This window comes from Papaver somniferum, chromosome 8 (genome assembly GCF_003573695.1).
Source record: "Papaver somniferum cultivar HN1 chromosome 8, ASM357369v1, whole genome shotgun sequence".
Taxonomy (NCBI): Eukaryota; Viridiplantae; Streptophyta; class Magnoliopsida; order Ranunculales; family Papaveraceae; genus Papaver; species Papaver somniferum.
In genome coordinates this window covers 148227975-148252486 of record NC_039365.1, presented here as the reverse complement: position 1 = coordinate 148252486, position 24512 = coordinate 148227975, and the positions used below count along the sequence as shown (strand labels likewise).

The window sequence follows — 24512 nt, the reverse complement described above, 5'->3', positions numbered from 1 at the left end:
CTTAATACTTTGGCTTTGATTCATTTCTCTTACAAATGCGCTTCCGTTATGTAACTTGAAGATTCAGAAAGTATACCTTGATCATGATTGATAGAATTCCTTTAGGAGAAGTGGTGGCTCTCTAAAAGAGTCACAGAAATGATACCTGCAAGTGCACAGGGTCAGTTGCAGTGAGTGTGCAAGCAGGGTTTGTCCACAGGGACAAGGTGGGCATATATTGCTATTTTTGGTTTCTTGCTTCTTTTGCTAACTTGTTCTTAGGGGCAGTGAACAGTGAGGTTGTGTGGTGTTATTAACACCACAGTGGACAATTGATGGGCTGTAGAGACAGCAATGGAACAAGAGAAAAAAATTGAAGGAAAACAGAAAAATAAAAGTGGACAGTGAAGGTGGATGAGTGAAGATGTTATGGATGAAATAGGTGAGAACTAGGGGTTTGAATTCACCCTAGCTTAAGCTATGCATTCTCCTATAGACATGTTAAACTCAACTATGTTCTATTATTTCCAAAGCACTAATTGTCTTTCTAAGGTACAACTAGTCAAAAGATTATGAATTCAGCTTCAGTTGCAGCTTATCAACAGCTCATGAACCTAACTACAAAGTATACTAGGCATACATTGTGAGAGTGATATGTCACTAAACTAAGTTCATTCAAACTTGCTTAACATTCAGGAATACTACACAACAGGGCTAGGGCCTCGTCAAGTTTTAAACAGGAAATTAAACTAACTAACATGTGAGAAACAAAAATTGAAAGATGGAATTAAACAGCAAAGAACAAACATGAACAGAAATTGAAGAACCCTAAATATTAAATTGAAAATTAAAACTAAAATTAAACAGTGATTAACCCAAATTTGGGGGTATCTCGGCTAACCAAGATCACCCCGAAATTGCTCTACACACTCTCTATTTATAGCATACAAAATACCCAATTTTTGTGAACCCTAATTTTGAAATTAGGGTTTTGAAAATCCGAAATTTACTCACCAACTCTCTGATTTCGCCTTGACCCATGCTTCATCTCTGTTTCCTGTTCTTATCCATGCGCCTATTGATGCAATTGCTCCCTAATTTGAGGTGTTTTATCAACCCTCACCTAGGTCAGTTGGTGAGAGGGGTTAAAGCACTTCGAATTAGGGGGATGGGTCGTGTCCGGTTTGGTGAAGATGTGATAGTACTGCAGAGGTGAGGTGGGAGAGATGGTGGAGTTGATGGAGGTGGTGCAGTTGCAGACGGGGTATGGGGGTGAAGAAGATGAAGGTCGGCTGGAGAAGAAAACGATTTGGGTTTTCTTTTGGTTTTGTTTGGGAAATAGGGTAAGGTAGATTCGGTGTGATGCGGATCATCAAGTTTCGATGTCTTGCGATTCTTAGCCGTGGATATGAAGCTGATAGAATGATCCAACGGCGATAAATGATGAGGCTAGTAGCGACCGTTGGATTGTGTGATACAACGAAATCAACGGTGCGAGATGGAATTAGGTGATGTAGTGTTAAACGGAAGTATCGAGATTTGATGCACATGCATAGGAGCGACCGTAGGATTCAAATGCAATCTAATCTGAAGGCTTGGAATTTAAGAGCTATGGTGTTTGACAAGGACTTCAGATTTTGATGCATGATGAAGGAGAGACCGTAGGATTTCTATGTAATCCCATCTAACGTCTGAGAATGGAGGCGGTTATGGATATAGAAAATGGGTTTGGGTAAGGGTTTTGGGCCTTGGGTATGCCAAGCCCATATCTTCTTTAAGAACAAATCTTCCTTCTTGAGCCCATTTCTAGTCTTTTGGGTTTATGCGCACCATTCTTTGCGGCTTCCTTGCGTAATTTCTTCCGGCTTTTCACTACTTTGCTGCTCTTTTCGCTCCGCAATTCATCCAAACTTTATTTATTACCTAAAAATATAAAATTAAGTAAGAAAAATATTTATTCTTGAAAACAATGAAAATACAGAATATGGGATAAAATGTAGAATTAACGCACAAAAGATGAGTTAAATGCCAAGAAAAATATATATAAATATGCACTTTTTAGCACTCATCAAGAAGTGGTACTGCCATTAAATAATTTTCTTTTGTTGATGGCAGAGCCCTAGATTGTGTTGTTTTGTGCTACTCGCATCTAGGGCTTTTATGTAACAATTACAAGGCATAGTCTTAGTTTCTGTCATTACCATTTGCTGCCCATATTTTTTATCATTAGTTTTTTCCATATATTAATGGAGAATATCTATTTTGATATTGGAATAATTTTCTCGCTCACCAGTTATGCTTTAGTGGGTATAGTGGGTATACTGAGATAGAATTTTATAGAGTCGAATTGACCAATTAATTAATAGATCCAAAAGTGTTGTTTTGTTAATAAAGTAAATTTGAGTTTGTTCTTTATCATCTTTTGAAGAGCAAAGTTGTGTTGGTTTTTTAATTTCGGTAACTAAAACTATCTTCGATAAAAGTTGAAAGAGGATGGCAAAGAGATTGTGGTCACTGCTCCAAAGATTTTAATTTTGAGTTGATTTTGTGTTCAATCCAAATGTGTCTTGCTTTCTTGGTATTGTGTTCTCATAATGAGACAATTTTGGTTTCTTCATAACAAAGGTTAGTGTAATTACCTTGATGACAAGTTATACTTGAGACAATTTTAAGCTCTTCCTTGCAACGATCGCACACCAAATTTTATGATTATTTCTGGTGAAAAATATAGTATACCTCATTCTCCAAGATTTCCATGGTTTCTTTTTGCAGATTTTGTATAACGTGCCTTACTCCATTTGTGAAGGTTATATGCTCAAATTTTCCAGGTTCATTGTCCCATTTTCATTCAAATGAAAACTAAAAATAGCATTCATAGATTGACTATGGTGAACCAGAAAATGCCTTTGAGATGATGAGTTCAGTATCTTGTGATAATTTTGAGGATTACCATGCATCACCATTGTCGAAATTCCCATCTACTAATTGTAAGTAATTAGAAGCTCATGCAAAACAACGATTTTCAGGAATATCGAGCAGTATCACAGGGATAATATCGCATTACGTAACCTACATCATCATGGTGCATTACGCAGGTTATATTGACCAAGAGATAATATCGCATTATCATGGTGCATCACGTCAGTGGTGGATGCCCGAGGAAATGTTGCACCATCATGGCGCATCACTCCGTTGGGTGACTGGCCGAGTGCGATATTATATCATGATGACGTGTCATTCAAGTTGGCCGTCGGGCCAAAACTGTATTTTGCACCACCATGGCGCATTGTGCAGGATGCATGGAGAAACGACCATCAATAGTGAATCAAGCATGTCAACTAGTTCCCAACTTTTTAGTTATAAAAATGTCAATAAGACATATATAGAGAGGGGTAGTTGGTTGAAGGTGCATATAGCGTAGATGCACTGGTAATATTCAAAACTTAGTCGATAATGCGTATATGATGCGAAAGCATCATTATGGCGCGTTACTTACTCGAAAGAACTTCTTGATGCTTAAGCATAATTATTGCGGCATTGAGAAACTAAGGATCCACCATCACGACAAAATGAAGAAAAGGCCAATGATGCATATTCTTGCTTAGCATTTTCAGAAGACCATTTGGCATAAACGGACTAGGCTATGCTTGGACTTTGGCCTTGCAATACAATTTGGATTAATTTAGTTGCTTGTCCTGAATCCCTTCTTTGTAGGTTACGTAGGCAGCCACAATTAGTTGCAGCACCAGTGGTCCAACATTTTGTCGCTCATATCATCTAATTGGGGATATGATTGGGATATTTTGGTAACTCGTATCACCTGGCTCGGTATTACGATGCAATAGATGATTATTTCCGTGCTTGATGAGCCTGAATGATACACCCTTGGATCGAGCAAGACTACTGTATGCTTTCTTCTCAATGCCAAAGCGAAGTAAGGAAGCCGAAATAAGCTTGCAACGGTCTTTGCGCAATTCCAAGGCATGCATTATGCCTGGACGGTACTCGGAAGCCAGTGATGCATACCAATATACATCAACACCATCCTTTAAGATATTACACCCTTCGTGGAACAATGGTAAGTTACAACGATGAAAAACTAAGTATGGCAATACACTTAAGGAAACATGCTTGGGAAGCATGCTTGCAAAGGAAAATGAACATGCATTTTTCTGGTGAAATCCTTGAGTTCAACCTACGATGGTGTCCCCGTCAAAAACAAGCCCTAAATCGCAGTTAAAATAACCTATTCATCCAATTCTTGATGGATCGATCTCATATTTACTAAAATCTCTCTAATAGCATAAAGTGTATCTCTAAATACGAAATTAAATCAGATAAACAAAAAAACTGTGTTTTTCTTGTTCCTCTTAATTGCTTTGATATGCATCACAAAGTACTTTTGATCTAAATGGATGACCAAGTTCAGTAATCTTTGTTCAGTTGCGAGAAAGAGATCTTGATTTCAAATACTTGATACTTGACGTTTTGGTTTTTTCTAATTTTGATAACTTTTATTGTACATATTTTTTCTTTTAGTTGTAACATCAAACTAATAGTGAGAATTTTCTGCAGGAATTTCTCAACTACCATGATCGTAGCCATGTCACAACCTCTGGGAATAATAACTATTTTAGTTGAGATATATGGAGCATACTTATGGTGGTTAGAACAACAACATACGATAGACAAAAATCTGACTCAGAAAAGCTAGTCAATTTCATCATCAGAAGGATCAAGACAGAATGGTATTTGTGGCATATGATCAAAATGAGAGACATACTGCAATCCTTTCAACATCATACAACACACTACATGTATAGAGAGGCGAACTAGGCGGGCTTTGCACTAGCAAATAGGACAGTAGACAGAAGTTATCGGGGATTATTTGAAACCACCTTTAGGAATATCATTCTTACAAAAACAAATGTGTTTTTCCCGATCCAACGGTCTTGATTGTGTCATTTTGAGGGATCGACGGGTTAGGATTTATTTCAAATTACTCTCTTTGCAAAAGACAAATGGTGGCTGAAAATGTTTCCCTTTTTCACGCGCTGATCCTACGTCTCAGCAGTGCTTCGGGTAGGTTTCACTTTGGTTTTTTCTTCATTCAATTTTCATCAGTTATGCATATCAAAAATCCCCATTACCATTTACCATCTAATATCTATCGGATTTTCATACGTTATAGAACAAAAAAAAATCCTCATCAACAGGTCCATTATTTCTCTTAATAAATTTCTAGAGATGTTAAAAAGAGGTTATTCTTCTGAGGGGTCTCAGTTTCTTTCTAAATCGTTTTCTTTCAAGATTACGTTGTTGATGCTTCGTGAGTTTGATTTTCTGGACGTTTTTATTTTTCTTTGGTTTAGTTGTTTTTGCGAATTTCTTGATGTATAATTGCATATTACGCTGAGAAACCATTCATCTCAGGTAAATCATTTATATCAACATCCAACTACCCATATTTGATTAATGTGTTACTTCACATGTGTAAAGCTTATTTGTGCAGGTCTTTAATATATGGCTTTGTATTTTCATTTTTCAGTATTAATTATTTGGTGTTTGGGTTAGAGAAATTAATCAAAGAGGATTTTCATGTACAGGTAATTTACAATAAAAAATTATACATTGTGATCGAAGACTTTTGCTTTCGGTTGCATCTTATCATTAGTGAATTCTTAAGTTTTATCAGCGGGGTTATCAATAAATCCATGAAAGTAATCTACCTATGTACTAATAAAACCTCAGATTGGATGCTATGGTTTCGGTGTGTTCTGAGTCTCTGCGTATTTTATTTGGAAATTCCAAGAAAAAATCTTCTAATTTCGATTTTTATGTTGTACATTTTGTTAGTTTTATTTGGTGCTTTACCACAAAATATTCATTGATTCTGATTTTTTTTTTGCATATTTTTGTTGGTGCACAGCAAAGCATCCCATTAGGTAATGTCAATTGAATTCTGGCCTAATAAAAAAGTTTAAGATGTAGGAAGTAAAACATTTATGAACTTTGGTTTCAATTTGATTCTCAATTTCGTTGATATAGCATTTAAACCACTCACATACTATGAGAAAGTGGAATTGAACGCAATAGCTTAAAATATAAATGAGATTTCAGCGTCTAAGTGGATGCAATCAAAATATTTCTTCCTTTCAGGTATGATTAACTTCTGCAATCTTAATACTTTGGCTTTGATTCATTTCTCTTACAAATGCGCTTCCGTTATGTAACTTGAAGATTCAGAAAGTATACCTTGATCACGATTGATATAATTCCTTTAGGAGAAGTGGTACTGCCATTAAATAATTTTCTTTTATTGATGGCAGAACCCTAGATTGTGTTGTTTTGTGCTACTCGCATCTAGGGCTTTTATGTAACAATTACAAGGCATAGTCTTAGTTTCTGTCATTACCATTTGCTGCCCATATTTTTTATCATTGGTTTTTTCCATATATTAATGGAGAATATCTATTTTGATTCTGGAATAATTTTCTCGCTCACCAGTTATGCTTTAGTGGGTATAGTGGGTATACTGAGATAGAATTTTATAGAGTCGAATTGACCAATTAATTAATAGATTCAAAAATGTTGTTTTGTTAATAAAGTAAATTTGAGTTTGTTCTTTATCATCTTTTGAAGAGCAAAGTTGTGTTGGTTTGTTAATTTCGATAACTAAAACTATCTTCGATAAAAGTTGAAAGAGGATGGCAAAGAGATTGTGGTCACTTCTCCAAAGATTTTAATTTTGAGTTGATTTGTGTCCAATCCAAATGTGTCTTGCTTTCTTGGTATTGTGTTCTCATAATGAGACAATTTTGGTTTCTTCATAACAAAGTTTAGTGTAATTACCTTGATGACAAGTTATACTTGAGACAATTTTAAGCTCTTCCTTGCAACGATCGCACACCAAATTTTATGATTATTTCTGGTGAAAAATATAGTATACCTCATTCTCCAAGATTTCCATGGTTTCTTTTTGCAGATTTTGTATAACGTGCCTTACTCCATTTGTGAAGGTTATATGCTCAATTTTCCCAGGTTCATTGTCCCATTTTCATTCAAAGGCAAACTAAAAATGGCATTCATAGATTGACTATGGTGAACCAGAAAATGCCTTTGAGATGATGAGTTCAGTATCTTGTGAGAATTTTGAGGATTACCATGCATCACCATTGTCGAAATTCCCATCTACTAATTGTAAGTAATTAGAAGCTCATGCAAAACAACGATTTTCAGGAATATCGAGCAGTATCACAGGGCCTCCAAAATGGTATTCTGATCGTGGGATGTCACATAAGTAACCTAGCTACATACTTGAGTCATTTGGCTATCTATGTTCTACGCTCCATGCACGTTCATATATCACCGTAAATATTATCTTAGATGATCCTTATATGAAAAATATGTAGAACAAAAGAACCAATATGTAATAAGCATTGGAAGTTTGATTCGTATAACTTCTCCATAGTATAATTTTCATGAGGTATATAAATAGCTAGAGATCTCTTTGAACTTTCGCCAAGTGACATATGACTTCCATAAATGTTGGTTTTTAATTTTGGTTCCTGTAGGTTTTTTGGTATAATTAGGGAGATGAGCTAATAAATTATCTATTGCCACAAATTTCATGGACGATGGTTGGTTATTGCCGCAAATGAAAATAATTTTCGTTACACTTAAAGAGAGGTTGTTTGTTTGTGTGAGGGTTAATGCAGCTTGAATGGTGGCTGATGTTGGGGTAGAAAACAGGTCCTCGTACTCCAATTATCCAAGCTAAACTAACTTCAATTTTCTATTAGTTGGAAATAATTAAAACAATCAGGTGGTGGTGTTGCATCCCATGATCATACTTGAAGCGGTTAGTTGATTTTTAATCCCAATAGAGACTTAATTAGTAATATGCTTATGTTTGATGCATTTTTGATTATAAGATGCATTATTTGAGGAATTTTATGTTGTATTTCTTATTTGTTACAAACGTATTCCAACTGACTACTCATTGATTTAGTTTTTTTTATTGTGCATTCTATGTAAAACCTTTCTTTGATGTTTATAGTTTGAGGTTTCATGGAATTGGAGGAGTTAGAAAATTTGGATTTTATGAGATAGTTTCTACAATTCGAATATTGCAATACGCGGGAAGCTGTGATAGGACTGGAGGGAAATGAGAAGAGTTGGGAAATTCAACACCTTAAATGGGTTGCGGTAATGTGGGTTTTCTTTCACCATTTTCCTTTGATTTTTCCTTTAATCATCAGATGTCGGGTGTTATGTGAGTATGTGAATTATTTATATACCGTGACTTTCACTTATTCAGGAGAGAAGTTGCACATAGTTATCCCCAGGAACATCACATTTGGAAGTTTAATAAGCAAATTTGAGAAAGGAGTTTGTATTCTTTTGACAAAGTGCATTTGAGCATTGAATAAATTAATTTTTGTCGGATCAACAGTGATTAAAGGGAATTTTGTAGGTGGAAAACAACTGTGAACTCTTTGGATCCCTATGTTGCATGCGTTCCCCTTACAAAATTCTGTTTCACCCAGTTTGCAGACTTGGAGTTGAAACTGCAACATCTATCTTGCCAGTTTGAAGACATGTTATCGATACCCGACTCAAAATCGATTCTAAACCCACATCATCACCATCATCTAGCTATGTTTCTCTGCAATAAGTTTTGCCAACAATTGTAAGCTTTTTATACTTAGTTTTCCCGGTAAAAAAAGTGCACAAGTTTTGTATTTTTCTAAGCTAATGATAAATGATCAGTGGTCACCTCTTAGTTCTTCTACTTAGCATCTTCTTTGTCAAATAAACGAAGTTTAACTGATTCATTTGAAAAAGTTTCCTTAAAATCTGTCGCCACAAAGTTGATTTGGTCATCACATGTCGGCATTTTTTTTAGTCTTTATTGGATGAAATATGTCCTCAAGGATATATAAATGCAAGTTGATATCAGCTGTAAATGCACCAGTTCCGAGTCGTTGAAAGATTTTTTTTATACGTATCTGAAAATGGGAAGAGAAAATCTATAAATCTATACAACGGATTTAAGTGCACCCTAATAAAATATAAAGGATTATTCCACCATTATGACTGCTTTGGTCCCATATGGCTAGCCATTATTGCATTATCTTTTTGTATGTGTACGAATAATACCTGAACTGTATAGTCTTATGAACACATATACAATTTCTACATTAAACAAGTAATTACAAAGGAACAAAAGGCATTTGTTACAGATAAAAACGTGAATGAGTCCAAATTGGCCCATTCAGTGATGCATCGTGCATGTTAGGAGTCTAAATTGAGCGAACTGGGTGCATGTTAGGAGTCTAAATTGTCCTTAATGTTGAGGTTTACGACTCTGTGAGCATAAACTAAGGAGATAACATCTTATGAGTCAGATTTGTTCGCATGAGTCATTTAATTCTCAAAAAAAAAAAAAGCAACACACCAACACAAGAATCAAAACCCGGACCATTACGGCACGGGTAATATCCTAGTATATATATAAATACGTGCTTTTTTAATACTATAAAAAGAAGTGGTGTTTGTGTAGACTGATAAATCCGACCATCGATTTCATCATCCTACGGGGCGGATCGATTTGTTATATGTTCTATATAGACGTCCGCCGGATCCCTTGGGTTTCCTACGAAAACTCACAGCACTTTTATTTTAGAGCGTTGGATTGGAAGACAAAACTCTGTTTCTTAAGAAGGGCCGAACATCCAGTTTCCGTTTATTGGACAAACACCGAAATCAATCGGATTTCCTAATCCGTGCTTTGGGTTCTTTGGTCCACGCTCTCTATATATATATAAGAAGTCTTGCCATGTACGACTACAACTTGATTGGCATCTTCTCCAGTTCTTTGTTTCTGTATCTATCTTTACTGGCAGTAGATAAGGAAGAAGTGTGAGTCCTAAAATCTCGATAGCCTGATTAAGCCATTATGGGTTTGTTTTGGGTTCAGATTCTCCATATATGATCGAGAGATATGGGGGGATTGCTTCGGGTGCGAATTCTTTGCAGGGGAATCGATTTAGAGTAACTTAATCGAGCCCTAAATAGAGAAACAATACAACTAATTGAAAGACACACAAAGTGTTTGAAAGAAAGCCTGAACCATTACCAGCTTACTTCCACTGCATCGCTGCCATGAGTACTGATGTTTACAAAGGGTTAGAGGTAGAATTTGAAGTGGATATGGATATTCACTGAATTGGAGATCGGAATTCGATTGAAACAAAGACACCATTTTTTTCCTGTACCAATGTAAAGAGAAGCTGTAGAAATTCTAACAAGAAATTTGATCTCTGTTAACGCTAACATGAATACTTCTATACTGCACAATACTAAAACTATTCATGTGAATTATATCAAAGGTAATTGTTATTTGGTTTTGGTCTAGGTCTAATTTTATGTTTGATCTGCCATTGGTTTTGCTGATGCTTAAACATATTTTTCTTTGGGCTTTTCCTTCAATTCCAGGGTTCGAGGATGGAACATAACAATGTTTTAAAATTGGAAGATTTTGGAAAGAAGAGATTAGAGATGAGGAATTGCAGAAACTACTCAAGTTTCAATTTGAGAAATTTCTTCAATTGGGTTATCAATCATCTCATCAATATCAACTCTTGACTTCATTAAATGTATAATTTCTCTTTTTCCCCTCCCATGAATTCCTTAGCTAACTGAGACATCTCTTGAAGTTTAAACCGGTAACTTATGCAGTTCAAGTGATACAGCTTGTAATTTATGTAGTCCAACGACCTTGATTTCTTTTGTTTCCATGACTGACGAGTTCTCATGCACATGCATATGGTTTTACCATGGTTTCTTCACCAGATATATTTTCCAGTGTTGGATACCCTGTTTCCTAATATTGTCACGGTACCAAGTAATTGTCAAGGTACCAACTCCCAGCAGTAAATCGGTTTCTTAGTATAATACAATTTCTTAAAATAACACTACCAGCAGTAATCTAAATTATGCTATGCTTAAAAAAAAAATCTAAATTATGCCGCGGCCCTTACCAAAACTAATCGCAAGCTAGACATGGTTTTGAGCTTTGGCTTTGCCCGACCACCAAGTTGGGAAATAATTGAGGATTCCATATGTGTGACTCTGCCGACCATCTAAAAACACTTATTTTATTTTATTATTCGACAAAAAGTTAAATTTTTGTTCAGTTTATAAACAATACCGAATTAGGTTTTTCGGTGCGTGAATATTCAACGTGTTCTCATCCTTCCACCGCCCATAATTACAAATCATGTTGGATTGTAAGAGGCATTTATCCTCCATCTATCTTTTCTTTCCTTTAAATTATGCTTTAACCATTATATATATACTTCTTTCATCACATTATCAGTAGTTTTTCTATACAATTAAATTTTGAACAAATTTGGTGATGGTATTCTGCTAAAGTCTTCGCATTTTCGTTGTTTTTGTATAACAAAATCAACATGCTGTTCGTACATACTTCGGTTTCCTAATAACAGACACAATATGGAACTTTCCTCATTCCATAGGTTCAACCCTCAAGATTTAAATCTAATCACGGCTAATTTTATTGCTGGGATTATGTTTGATTCTAGATTTTCTAATCCACGGCCGGGGCCATAGGCCCCGGCTGATTTGACCCGACCAACAAAACGGCGCGCCGCAGGCCCCAATTAATCTACAGGCTCAAATCCTAGATGACCCGACTAATTAAACATGCTACTATGACCAGACTAACTTACACAATATATTCTGGGACATGACCAACTAAATACGGCCCCGACCATTACAGACTCATTAAATTTTATGGGAGGATACTGACCGGCCGACCAAACAACCAACAAAAATCGAAAAACATTGAGCCCCGACCGTAGCCCAGGGTGATACCTAGTATATATATATAAATACGCGCTTTTTAAGACAATATATAATTGATGACTCCATGAATGTGAGGGTAACGTACTCACATATTATTTCATTTTAGTTTAGATTAATATAATATGCTTTAGAAAATAGTGGGACTTTGTTAGAATATGATCTTTTGTCAATGGTGTTCATTATATTTTAAATGGCCTTGCCGAGAAGGAGGATATTTAAATTAGTTTAAAGAGAATTTTTTTTTTTTTTTGGCTAATGGAGAGTTTTCTTTTTTCTTTTATCAATCAACAATTTCAATTTATTCAAATCAAAATGTTATAAGAATAACAAAAACATCAAAATACAAGATAATAGTAACCCTAATACAAATAAAGATATCAATTACAGGTCAGTCGCGAAAAAAAATGCCATATATCATAAAGATACCCAATTTTTGTAAATGTGATATAGGGAAGGATGATGATAAATATGGTAAATTCTGATGTTCTTATATAAAAGTGTACAAAAATAAAATAATGACTAAATGAAATTGGGAAGCAATACAAACCGGTTATAAAACAAACGGTTTTCAATAACAGCTAAAAAGATCAAGAATAAAGGTCGACACTACGTCGCAACACTACTTACATGGTACAATAAAAAAATAAGAAAAATAATTTTTTTGGGCCTCTACAAATTGAGGCTCTAGGCAACAGCCTAGCTGGCCTAGTCCATAAGACAGCTCTGTCATCGCTTAACCCATTGGAAGCTCTTTCTTGCCTTTGCCATTCCTGGTTTCTTCCTTTCAACCACACGTGAGTCCCTCGTCAAGAAACCCTCTGGAATATGATATACGAAACATTAGCTAATAGCAAAGAAAAGATCAAGAAGACGTGATAAATGACCGGTCAGGAACTAGTTGGAATGCTCCAAATATCATACAATGGAAAAACAAATACCTTACACCTGCAGTTGGATTATTCGGTTCTACCAGAGAAAAAAAAAATCCAACTAACTAATTTTGTTGTTTTAATCTGAAAAAATTGGAGGAAAATGATGAAGTCCAGTTCAGCAGCTTTACCAGTTTTAAGGTATGGACGTAGGCTAGGCTCCCAGTTTTGCAAGGCTCTACTGATACCCAACTGTATGGCTCCAACTTGACCTGTTTTGCCACAAACATTTTTTTAAAGATCTCAAAAATAAAGAGAAGAAAAAAGCAAATAATGATGTTATGAATGTTAGCATATAGGGTTTTAAGGGAATTCAGTATCTGATTAAGAGTATCTCACTGCTTTTGTCATATTCTACCAATTCTAAATCAGACAATGTTTAACCAGCTTATGTTGCAAACAACAATTCACGCATACTTTTTCACCAACTCATGTAACAAAATTGACATCTGTGAGACATTTCACTAGTCAAATTACATTTTTCTGACAATTGATAATATTACATCAAATATGGATCAATTGATCTGAACTTTTTATGCAGCTACTGCACTAAATCGTGCATGTCTATCTTTAAATTCCAACAAATGAAAGCTTATCTGTAGGTAGAGACACCATGGTCTCTTCCATCGACTTAAGTTGTGTACTCGAAGAATGATCACACGATAGTATACAACTTATGTAGATGGAAAAGAGTAAGGGGTATATACTTCCATATAAGTTCCAACTGTGAAGTTTGAAGATGTGCATACACAGTTTAGTGATCACATACATCTGTTTAACAGAAAAACTCGGGTTGGTTAAGGACACTAAGGTCCCATTTGACAACTAAGAATATGAAATGCAACAATTGTTAAATATAAGAAAACCCCAACATCTTTTTCACACTTCTCCAAGACAAACTAAAGTCAGCAAATGCAGATTCTTGTAGATTAAAGAGTTAAACCTAATCAAGATTTAAAATCAGAAATCAAATCATTACCTGAGAGACCACCGCCTTGCACGGTACATTTAACATCCCAAATGCCCAGGGTCTTTGTCTCAGAAAATGGTCTAAGAATAGCCGCACGATGGTCAAGAATAGGAAAATAAACGTCAAATGACTTGTCATTGATACTAAACCTTCCATCCCCAGGTTGGACCCAGACACGTGCTATATTCCTTCTTCCAGTACCATAAGCCCTTCCCTTGTCATCAACCTGCCTCACTCGTGCTTTGGCAACTTCCTCTTGTTTTCTGCGCTCTATCTCGGCATTCGTGGATTTCCTTGCACTTTTCTCATTCTTCGGCATATCTTTTAACTCACTTAAAGGGTGCAACCCCTAAACACCTTTCAAGTCCTTCAGAAGAATCATACTTTCTATCATCTCTTCAGTTATGCCTGATGCAGCAATTAGGTTACCAAAAGCACGGTCTGGGCCTACAAATGATAATAAAGAATATGATCTCTTCGTTAGTAGTTTCAAACTTGAGAACCTTTCCACAGTAAAACCTAGCTGAAAATTACTAACCAAATTATTAAAAAAGATACAACAACTAGCATAAGAAAGTTTAAGAGATACATGGCATGATGTTTTCAAAACAGGACATTGCCATATTTTGTCCTGATATCTTCCTTACCTACTAACTAATGAGTGTATGCTATATGCTTTCCATGAATCCTATAACACCAGAATCGCACCGACAGTGTCTGAATATTAACAGAATAAAAACATCTAAGGGTCCAGTGACTTGGGAGAAAAGATTGTTGATGTTTTCAGTTCTTAACCATTCTTAACAGGTTTATCCAGCAGGGTAGGTCGCAAGTAGTTTAAGCTGCCGTTCCGGATATATTTTACAGGCTAAAACTGTATGGTGCCATATCTAATTTGAAAACAAATAATCTACACTCCACTATATTTTCCGTCAACACCATGATCAGTGTTGGTTTAGGATGCGAGAATTAGTAGCCCAAGAGATAACCCTTGTATCATTTCCAAATTGTTCTTAATACTTAGAATGGTAGTACAGTATGGGACCAATAATAGCTCACAAGTGTATACCATGTGCAATTGAGGCTTATCCTGCCAATTAAAATGGATCTAATCAACAAGAAACAAGTACCAGCACTACCCTGTTTTGCTAACAACATGGTTTCAGTATCGTTAGACCTAACTCATATAACAAGAACCTTGTCAAGATTAGTTATACATGCACATAACATGTTCTTGCTTAATTTTTTTGGAAGGCGAGTGAGGTCATCAATGATACGAACAAACTCTAAGACTAAGCGGGAATTATATCCAGTTCTAAATTACACAAACCACATTCTTGCCTAGCTCACATTTGCAATAACCTAGACATTCATCATGATCAAAACACGAGCTGTTGTCTGCTAATGTAATTCATGGAAGTAAGATACAAACAGTGAAATTTCATCATAAAAATTAAAACTTCATAGATAATTTTAGAACACACTTTACAAAATCCATCCAATTCACACAAAAACACCACAAATGGAGTTTTTATCGAAGATAAGTTTTCACTGTCTTCCTTTAAACCCTTGCCTGCTATCTAACAATCCTTGAATAAAGACATTTAATCTTCACTTGATGCATACAAGTCATCTGAGAATGGAAGTATTTTTTTGATCTTTATTTATGTACTATGAGTGTTATTAGCTTAATCTGATGCATAATCCAAGATCTTATATAGCTAATTACTTTAGAATTGACTTGTTTTTTTCATTTCAGAGTGTAAATATCCCTGAACAAAATTCTTAATAGTCGTTGGAGGCTTGGAGCTTTACCTGCTGGCCTAGTGGAATCTCTTCATTTTAATTTCATCGTGCTTGAAAGAAGGCTCTACGTTCACTACTTTGCAAGCCTTTGAACAGATAGGCTCATGCTTAACTTTGGTTCTGATTCTGCTAATCGCTAAAATACAGGATAATGTGGCTTGATAAATAGGTGATAATTGCAATTTCACAGCTCAAAACTTACCTGTATCCCCTATCTACATCTTAAATATGTATCTAAACTTCAATGAAGTTGAAATTTATTTTGATTATTTTATCCATTGAAATTTATTTTGATAATTGCGTGCAGTGGTTGGAGCACCATTGAAATTTCAGGGAACAAATCGTTGATTCAGAAACGGGCTTATTTATTTGACCTTGATCCCATCTTATCCCTCAACATGATCAATAACTCTTTGCAATAAATAAATGTTTTTTTGATGAATGCAGCACTTTCAAGTTACTGCTGCGTTATAGTCGTGCCCATACATACTCATAATTTGAAGAATCAAACTAGCTCAGCCACTGGATTGCTGCCATACAAGAACCATAACAACAGTTTTCAAAGTGAAGTAGATGAGCAAACTAACTACAGGGGCTGCATCATGGGGCATTGCACCATTGACAAATTTAATAGTTGGTGAATCTGTAGACTGTAGTCTTTGTTGAACATCAACAAGAACAATCCAAGCTTTCTGCAGATTAAGCTAAGTATCAGCTTACCTGTTTAATCCATTCGTAACCTGGGTTGATTACAATGTCCTAACTTAACTTTTAGGCCCTAAATTGCTTCCAATGTTGCCATAGCATAGTAACCATTGCTAGTTGATGCACCTAGAGAAACTCAAGTTATACTCATGACTGCCTTTATCAAATCCATATGTCACTGTGAAGCAGCAATATCCTAGTGTTCAACTGCTAATCTTTGACCTGTCTAGCTGCAACTATAACTTAAAATTGTTCTTCTAACTATGAGTGCTTCCTCTATAAGATTAGCATACTGCACCTTTGACAAAACAAACAATTTTAATTTTCGATACTCTTCTCAACCAAAACTAACTGCTCATCATTCTATCCATAATGAGATGTTTCACTCCACGCCTTATGACAATTTGAACCTCAAACAACAGATTCCACAACAAGAAAAACAACATAAATTAAACAAGCCGCGAAAAGATTAAAACTTACCATTCAATTGTTGAAGAAGATTTTTCTTCTCAATCTCAAGAAGCGCATTAGCTGCCGCCTTCTCATTCTCATCCATCTCCTTACCATCATCTAATAATTGTAATTGCTCTTGGTTCCTCACTTCTTCTAATCCCAAATTAAACACATCTTCTTCGTCATAAACAAAACTCCAAGCTTTATTACCACCAGCACCATCATCACCACTAATAACATCTCCAAAGAAATCAGAAGAAGAATCCTTTTTACCCCACGAATTTTCATCATCATCTAACAATCCACCAGTAAATAATGAATCTTCATGAAGATTGTTACTGTTAGTTCTACTTCTACCATTCTTCTTATTCTTCTTTGATCTAATAAAATCACTATTATCTCCTCCAATTCCTGAAGAATCTTTACCCCAAGATTCATTAATATTACTAAAAAATGAATCTCCATCATTATTATCATCAGTACCTAGTTTCCATAAATTTGAGGCTGAATTAGGGTCTGTTTTATCATTTCGATTATTACTAGAGAAATATCGAGAAAGGAAGAAGGGATTCACATTAGGGTTTTGAGAAATGGGATTTGAAGAAGAAGAAGAAGAAGAAGAAGGAGAAGCGGAAATGAATGAATTAGGGTTTGATGATGATGAAATTAGGGTAAGAAAACGTAGATGAGAAGAATAAGTAGTAGAAGATCGAGAAATGAATCGAGAGAGCATTGCTTTTGGGTGGATTCGAGAAGAACCCACTTTCAATTATTTCCAGTTAAGAGTCTGAATATTGGAAGTAGGGTTTAAGTTTTAACAGTAACGAATCTCTTGCGCATCGCAGTCCATGTTCGCGTTGGGTTAGAGCAAGCACTACGATGCTCTTTTTCTTGGACCCGCGGCCACAATGTAGCTATGGCTAGTGGACGCTGCTGCTGCATATATGCAGCATGCGAAACTGAGTTTCAGGCCCAAATAGCCAAGGGTTAGAGTGGCAGGTCCACCCACTAAAGCCCAGTAATCGGAGGTCCATAATAAAAAGAAAATAGAAAAATGGACCCAATTTTTTAAGCCCTGGTCCTGCACACATGTGGAACATATGGGGACGTATTTTTAAATACCGAAAACACCCTCAAGTATATAAAAGCAGTAACCAAATCCATTTCTTCTTCATTTTCTCGATCTATTCTTCTTCTTCTTCTTCTTCATTTTCTCATCTGTGGTTCGGTGAAGAGCTCCGGCTATGAAGATCTTCTGAGGTGTTGATCAATTCGTGAACTCAAACTAAGATTAATCTGTAGGTTCACTTCCTTACTGTTTGTATAGTTTAGGTTTTCATTTTTCCTTTCTTCTTCAAAAGCTTATTTTAATTTAGGTTTTTTTCTTCTCGGATTAGAGAAATTTTCATGTTTATAGCAAAATCTAATGTTTAGGTATTAGATCTGATGTTGATAGTAAAATGGAAGAGTTTACTTTCGTCGATTTGGTATGATCTCTGAGTGTGTTTGTGTTGCACCGCGTTTTTTAATTGATTTTTGGGTTCGATCCATGAGTATGTATATGTAATACTGAAATATCTTCTTTGATTCGGTTATATTCAGAGTTTAATGGATGTTTGATTATGTTTTGATCTCCTTGTTTGATTGTTTAATTTATTTTATTAAAAAATAGTTCAGATCTATATGGATAATCATGTTTTTTTGTCAATTTCTTCACTAGATCTGATCATATCAGTTTCATTTTGTTGGTTTTAGATGTGTTTCGGTTTATTTTTGTGTATGAACCAACAGTACGTATCTGCAGTACTGACAGAAACCTAGTTTTGAAGACCTTTTTTTATTTGATTCAGAAGTACATATATGGAATATTGAAATAGAAGTGTTTCAATACTGTTTTTTCACGGATTCGTTAATTATTTTTGACATGCAGCTGATTGTTGTGTATGAACCAACAGTACGTATATCCCGTACTGACAGAAACCTAGTCTACTTTTAAGAAGAACAAGATGGTGCATCGTTATGATTTACGAGGAGAATATTTGTTTTCTGTTTTCAGGTATGCTTTCTAATCATCTTGTTTGATTATTTTGTTCGGTTTTTCTTCTTTTGATTTGTTTTTTTGATTGTATTCTGATAATCAAATCGATTTGATTGACGCTTTTATGGTATTTAGGTCTGTTACAGTTGTTTTTCGTGTATGAATTGACAGTACATATATGGCGTACTGATATAAAACTCTTCTAATTTTGTTTTATTTGAAGTTTTTCCCATTTTTTTGGTTCGATCCATGAGTATGTATGTATAATACTGATAGGAAGTGTTATTTGCTGTGTTTTTGCTCCTTTTTTAGTTTTACCCTTCAGTACTTATGTGAAATATTGTAATATGTCTTTCGATTCTCTTATTTTTCATAGATTTGTCACATGTTGTTGTCATACTGTTGATTTGTAGTTCATGAATCTTCAGTACATATATCGCATACTTATAGGAAGTGCTCCTTGTTATGTTTGATTCAGTACGTATATGAAATACTGAAATAGATGCTCTTTGTTACGTTTGATTCAGTACTGGAATTGATATGGAGATGATCTGGAGCTGCAGTTCAGAACTTATTGCAAGAAATGACAGATTTTGAATGATAGGAACAGGAGTTGTTGTTGGTTCAGATTTGCAAGCTTGTGAAATTGGTGGTGGTCTTGATGAAGTTACAAATTGGTTGTGATGTGTGTTTGAAAGAAGGTGTGCTGCAAATGGATTTGGAGGAACATAGAAGGTTGGGTTGCTGATGTAAACTGAAGATACAGATGAGATAGAGGAGGAATTGTAGGTGGTGATTACTGTGAACAAAATCAGTGGATGAGATGGTCGTCTCAATGGGTTTATGAAGATGGTAGTGCTGTTTAAACAGGGAAGAAGAACAAGTCTGTGTTGCAGCTGAATTGAAATGACAATGGTGTTGATGTAGCTGTTGCAGTTGTGGTTTAAGCTAAGAAGATTGTGATGCAGCAAGATAGAAGATTATTGAGAAGATGGAGCTGAAGGCAGTGGTGAATGGTTGATTGCAGAGGTGCTGGTGCTGCAATAAAGTAAAGTGAATTGAGGAGTACTCAGATTCCTAAGTAGTGTAGCAGATATGTACTCATATTTGTAAGTAGTGTGGCAGATATGTACTCAAATTTGTAAACAAATCTATGGTCCTTTATATGTTTTAATTAAATTTGGACCTCCAGATAAATAAAATCCCGATTTGGTAGAAGTATGTTATTTCACACGTACTTAACAGTGGGGTATATTAGTCATTTCCATGTTTTCAAATAACTTTGGACCTTAGAATAAGAGTAAAATCTAGCTGGACCCTGTTATAAATAACCTTATGGGCTTAGGACCAAACAAGAAATTTTCCTTTTTTTTTTCTTTTTTTTTCCCTAACCTTGGCTTAGCACATTTAGAGTTTCTAGTTAAGCCAAGATGCAACATAGTGCTCGCTCTTGTACTAAGTTTATTGTCTTTTTTCTTAGCTTAGTTCTACTGATTCTTTTATGAATCATATCTTTCCCTTTTTTTCTCGTAAAACAACCCAAGGCAAATGACATGCCGATAGAGCAAATCTATTTCCTATCCTACCTGAGTAGGAAATATCTCAATAGTTGAATTAAAAATTAGATGGGTTCTTCCTTCTTTCTGCTTTCCCATGACGACTAGAAACGGGCAAATTAAAAATTTCACTTCGAATTTCGAACCTCAACATCCTGATGCTCATCTTTTTCCCTTATTTTATTTTTAGCAACTCCTATGTTCGAAGCAACCTGCTGTCTGATTAGACCACGAATTACAAATGTCTGGAAAAGCTCTATTGCTATTTCGCGGGGTAATCCACATCGATGTAATGAAAGCGAGGGGCCATTTTTCCATATATCGTTATGCAAAGGGATTTTAAATATTAAATATCCATTTCAAAATTATATTGGATTACAGTAATGAACTATATTAAAAAGAATCTTTCAATCAAACAAAGAAAATAGATGCAAGGAAAAACTAGAATTGGGGTGTTATTGAGTTTTCGGGTGATAGGAATTAGAGTGCAGTACCACGTTTACGTTTATTGTGGGCTCTGCCAATGGCTGGCTAGGTGTGCAAAAGTCAAATATACATGCATAGGAAGCAAGTTACTAGGATGTTGTAAATTGAAGTTTGCATATGTTTTATGTAAGCCATTGTTGCACTATTATAAATTAGTGCATTGATTAAACATGAATAAATACCATTAAAATCCTTATCGAACTTTAAAAAACATAAGAAAAGCTAAAAACAGTACAAATCTAATACCCCGACAGACATAACTTATAACCAAAGCCTAATGCATCAGAAACACGACAGTGACACCTGTTAAACCAATAAAAAGACTGCTGGAAAGAAATTTAAATGCAGAAGATGTAGTTGTGGGTGGACTAAATATCATAGATGAAGGTGGGGGACGAAATGAAGGGGTTGGAAAATAAGGGGTTCTGGGAAATGAAGGGGTAGGAGTTGAAGTACAAGGATCTGAATAACAACTAGATCGACTCTTGGTTGCTTGTCCAAGAGAATCAGAAACTTGAATGTCAACCTTCTGACCAATCTTGCAGTGACCAGGGACACCGCAGATGAAATAGTAGTGAGTATCATCTCCCTTTATCTGAATAGAGTCATTCCCTGTAGTGTAGGTAGCTAATGGAGATGTTGTGGTACACGATTCATAATCTTGAGATGTCACTTGCAAGACATTGTGGTATTTTGGGTTGTAGACAAAACCTATAACACACACAAGCATACATGTTAAGAAAAGATTATACAAAGTTAAAATTACAGTTGAACAATAATAATCGAAAGACGAAAACTTACGGATTGTGTCTCCAACATGAATAGATTTGGAGGAAGACCACTTATTGTAATCGATATTACCCATGGTGGTCCAACCAGAAGTGTCGCCAACATCATAAGTTGAAGCCGTTGATGAAGAAACATTGAGAGCTGCAACTATAACTACAATAAAAACTAAAGCTGTGCTAGTAAAACCAATCTTAAGAAAACTTGGCAACGCTAGAGGTTGCGGGAGGCTAAGCTTATTTATATTTATAGCTTTATATCTAAAAAAGACCTAAGGAATTGCATTGTAAGTTCTTTGGTTTATAAGTAATGAAAATTAAAAAATTTCATTCTTTTGCTTCAAGAAAATCACTGAGTCTGATTGTTTACTATTTACTTTGAAATTTTCCTAAATTATGGGATACCACTTTACATAATGAGCTTAATGGCAACTGCAAGATGAAACTTAGCTTATATAAAGACAACTCTCTTTATTGATGTTTAGAAAATCTCTCAAAACTAAACATAAGCTCTAATCTTGCTCATATGATCAACCACAAATTTGGTGATCATATATATATAGAACTATGAATTCTTTTTCCTAGTCCTATTACCTTATTACATGTCTTTCCTTTTCTTAGAACTAGATGACTTCTAATTCTCTTAGGATTACATCAATTTCCTAATCTTGTCCTAACCAGCTTGTTAGTGACTTCTATGTTGAAGTTAATCAAACATTCTCCCCGTTAAGCTTCAACCTTACCCGTGACATATCTTGTACTCCAATCAGTTGTCTCATTTCTTCAAACTTGATCTGAGCTAATGTCTTTGTCAATATATCTGCTTTCTGCTCAGTTCCTGGTATGTGTTCTACGTTAATGACCTCCTTCTCGATGCATTCTCGTATGAAATGATACCTTTTGTAAATGTGTTTCGTCTTCCCATGAAACACTGGATTTTTAGTGAGTGCAATTGCAGACTTATTATCAATCTTGATGAGAACTTTTTCAGGTTCTCTTCCTTTGATTTCACCCAACAGTTCTTGAAGCAATATTGATTGTTTAGCTGCTTCTGTTGCGGCCATAAACTCAGCTTCACAGGATGAGAGGGCTACAGTGTCTTGCTTCTGTGAACACCATATAATAGGTGCTTCTCCTAGATAAAATATATGACCAGTTGTACCTTTTCCATCATCTTGGTCAATATTATGACTGCTGTCACTATACCCAACAATTCCTTTTGATCATCCTCGACCATACTTCAATCCACAGCTGATTGTTCCTCTTAGATATCTCAATATCTGCTTTATTACATCACCATGAGGCTTGCGTGGACTCTGCATATAACGACTTTCTACTCCCACAGAGAAAGCCAAATCTGGTCTTGTGTGTAATAAGTATCTTAGGCATCCAACATTTCTTCTATAACTCGTTGAATCAATCTCTGCTTCTTCTTGTGCCTTTGAAACTTTAAGTCCAAACTTCATTGGTATCTTCGTTGGATTACAAGTTTCAAGTCCTGCTTCTTTCAGAATTCTCCTTGCATAAGCTTCTTGTTTAATCTGAATCCCATCTACTCCTTGATGGACTTCTATGCCAAGGTAATAAGTGAGTTTACCGAGGTCTGACATCTCAAACTTTGATGACATTTCTCTCTTGAACTCATTGATCACCTTAAGGGAGTTTCCAGTCAAAAATAGATCATCTACATAGACTGCAATCACAAGAAACGTTCTATTTTCTTCTCTTCTGTATACTGATGTTTCTTTAGAGCACTTAACAAATCTGATTTCTCTTAACATTTGATCTAACTTTGTATTCCAGGCTCGAGGAGCTTGTCTTAGACCATATAGAGCTTTTGATAACTTATAAACCTTATGCTCTTGTCCTTTTACTTCAAAACCTTCTGGTTGTTCAACATACACATCTTCTCGCAATTCACCATGTAAGAATGTTGTCTTAACGTCTAAGTGGTGAATTTCCCATGAGTTTGATGCAACTTCTGCTATTAAGAGACGAATTGTCTCTAGTCTAGCAACTGGTGCGAAAACTTCATCAAAGTCTATGCCTGATTCTTGAACGTATCCCTTAGCTACAAGTCTTGCCTTATATTTGTTAATAGTTCCATCAGCATTTCTTTTAACCTTGAAAATCCACTTAAGACTAATCACTTTTACCCCACCTGGCTTATCAACTAGAAACCAAGTCTTGTTTCTGTTGATTGAAATAATTTCTTCTCTACATACTTGTACCATTTATGCGAAAGCTTTGCTTCCTTAAAGTTTCTTGGTTCGTCATTAATGGAAAGTAGCATAATCTCACATTCTTCTGCAGATTGAAGAACATAATCCTCCAGATACTGTGGCTTTTGTATCTGTCTTGTTGATTTTCACAGTGGAATGGGTTTAGTTATTTCATCGATCTCCTCTTCTTCTTCTTCTTCTTCTTCTTCTACTTCTTCGTTATTCTCAGTGTTTTCATTATTCTCTTCTTCTTCTTGATTAACATTATTGTTTCCATTGGTATTGATGATTATGGGTCATTTGCTTTCATCAATTACTTGACCCCATCTCATGTGAAACATTCCTGGATCCCTACTTGGTCCATCATTAGTTTCTTTCCAGTTCCAGTTTGCTTTTTCATCGAATACCACATCTCGACTCACTATTACTCTTTTCGTTGTTGGATTGAATAATCTGTAAGCTTTGGATCCAGGCTCAATTCCTAGATGCACAAGAGTCTGAGATCGATCATTCAGTTTCTTAAGAGTTGCAGAATCAACTTTTGCGTATGCTTTGCAACCAAACACTCTTAAATGATCTATGTTTGGTTTTCTCTTTCGCAAACTTTCATATGGAGTCATGTCTTTCAGAGCTTTCGTAGGTATCCTGTTTATTAGGTATGTGGAGTGTCGTACAGCTTCTCCCCATAGAT

General features: G+C 35.5%; 1 protein-coding gene and 1 pseudogene across 1 annotated transcript; both read right to left on the bottom strand.

Moving 5' to 3' along the window:
• Positions 1-12294: 12294 nt before the first annotated feature.
• On the bottom strand, positions 12295-17559 carry LOC113303435 (annotated as a pseudogene).
• A 3529-nt stretch (positions 17560-21088) lies between these two features.
• LOC113306176 (mavicyanin-like) lies at positions 21089-23876 on the bottom strand. The gene is made up of 3 exons (XM_026555146.1): positions 23825-23876; positions 21616-21756; positions 21089-21525 (listed from the first exon to the last, which is right to left on the bottom strand). Exons 1-3 carry the CDS (start codon positions 23874-23876, stop codon positions 21089-21091), a joined length of 630 nt encoding a protein of 209 aa, XP_026410931.1.
• Between the last annotated feature and the right edge of the window lie 636 nt (positions 23877-24512).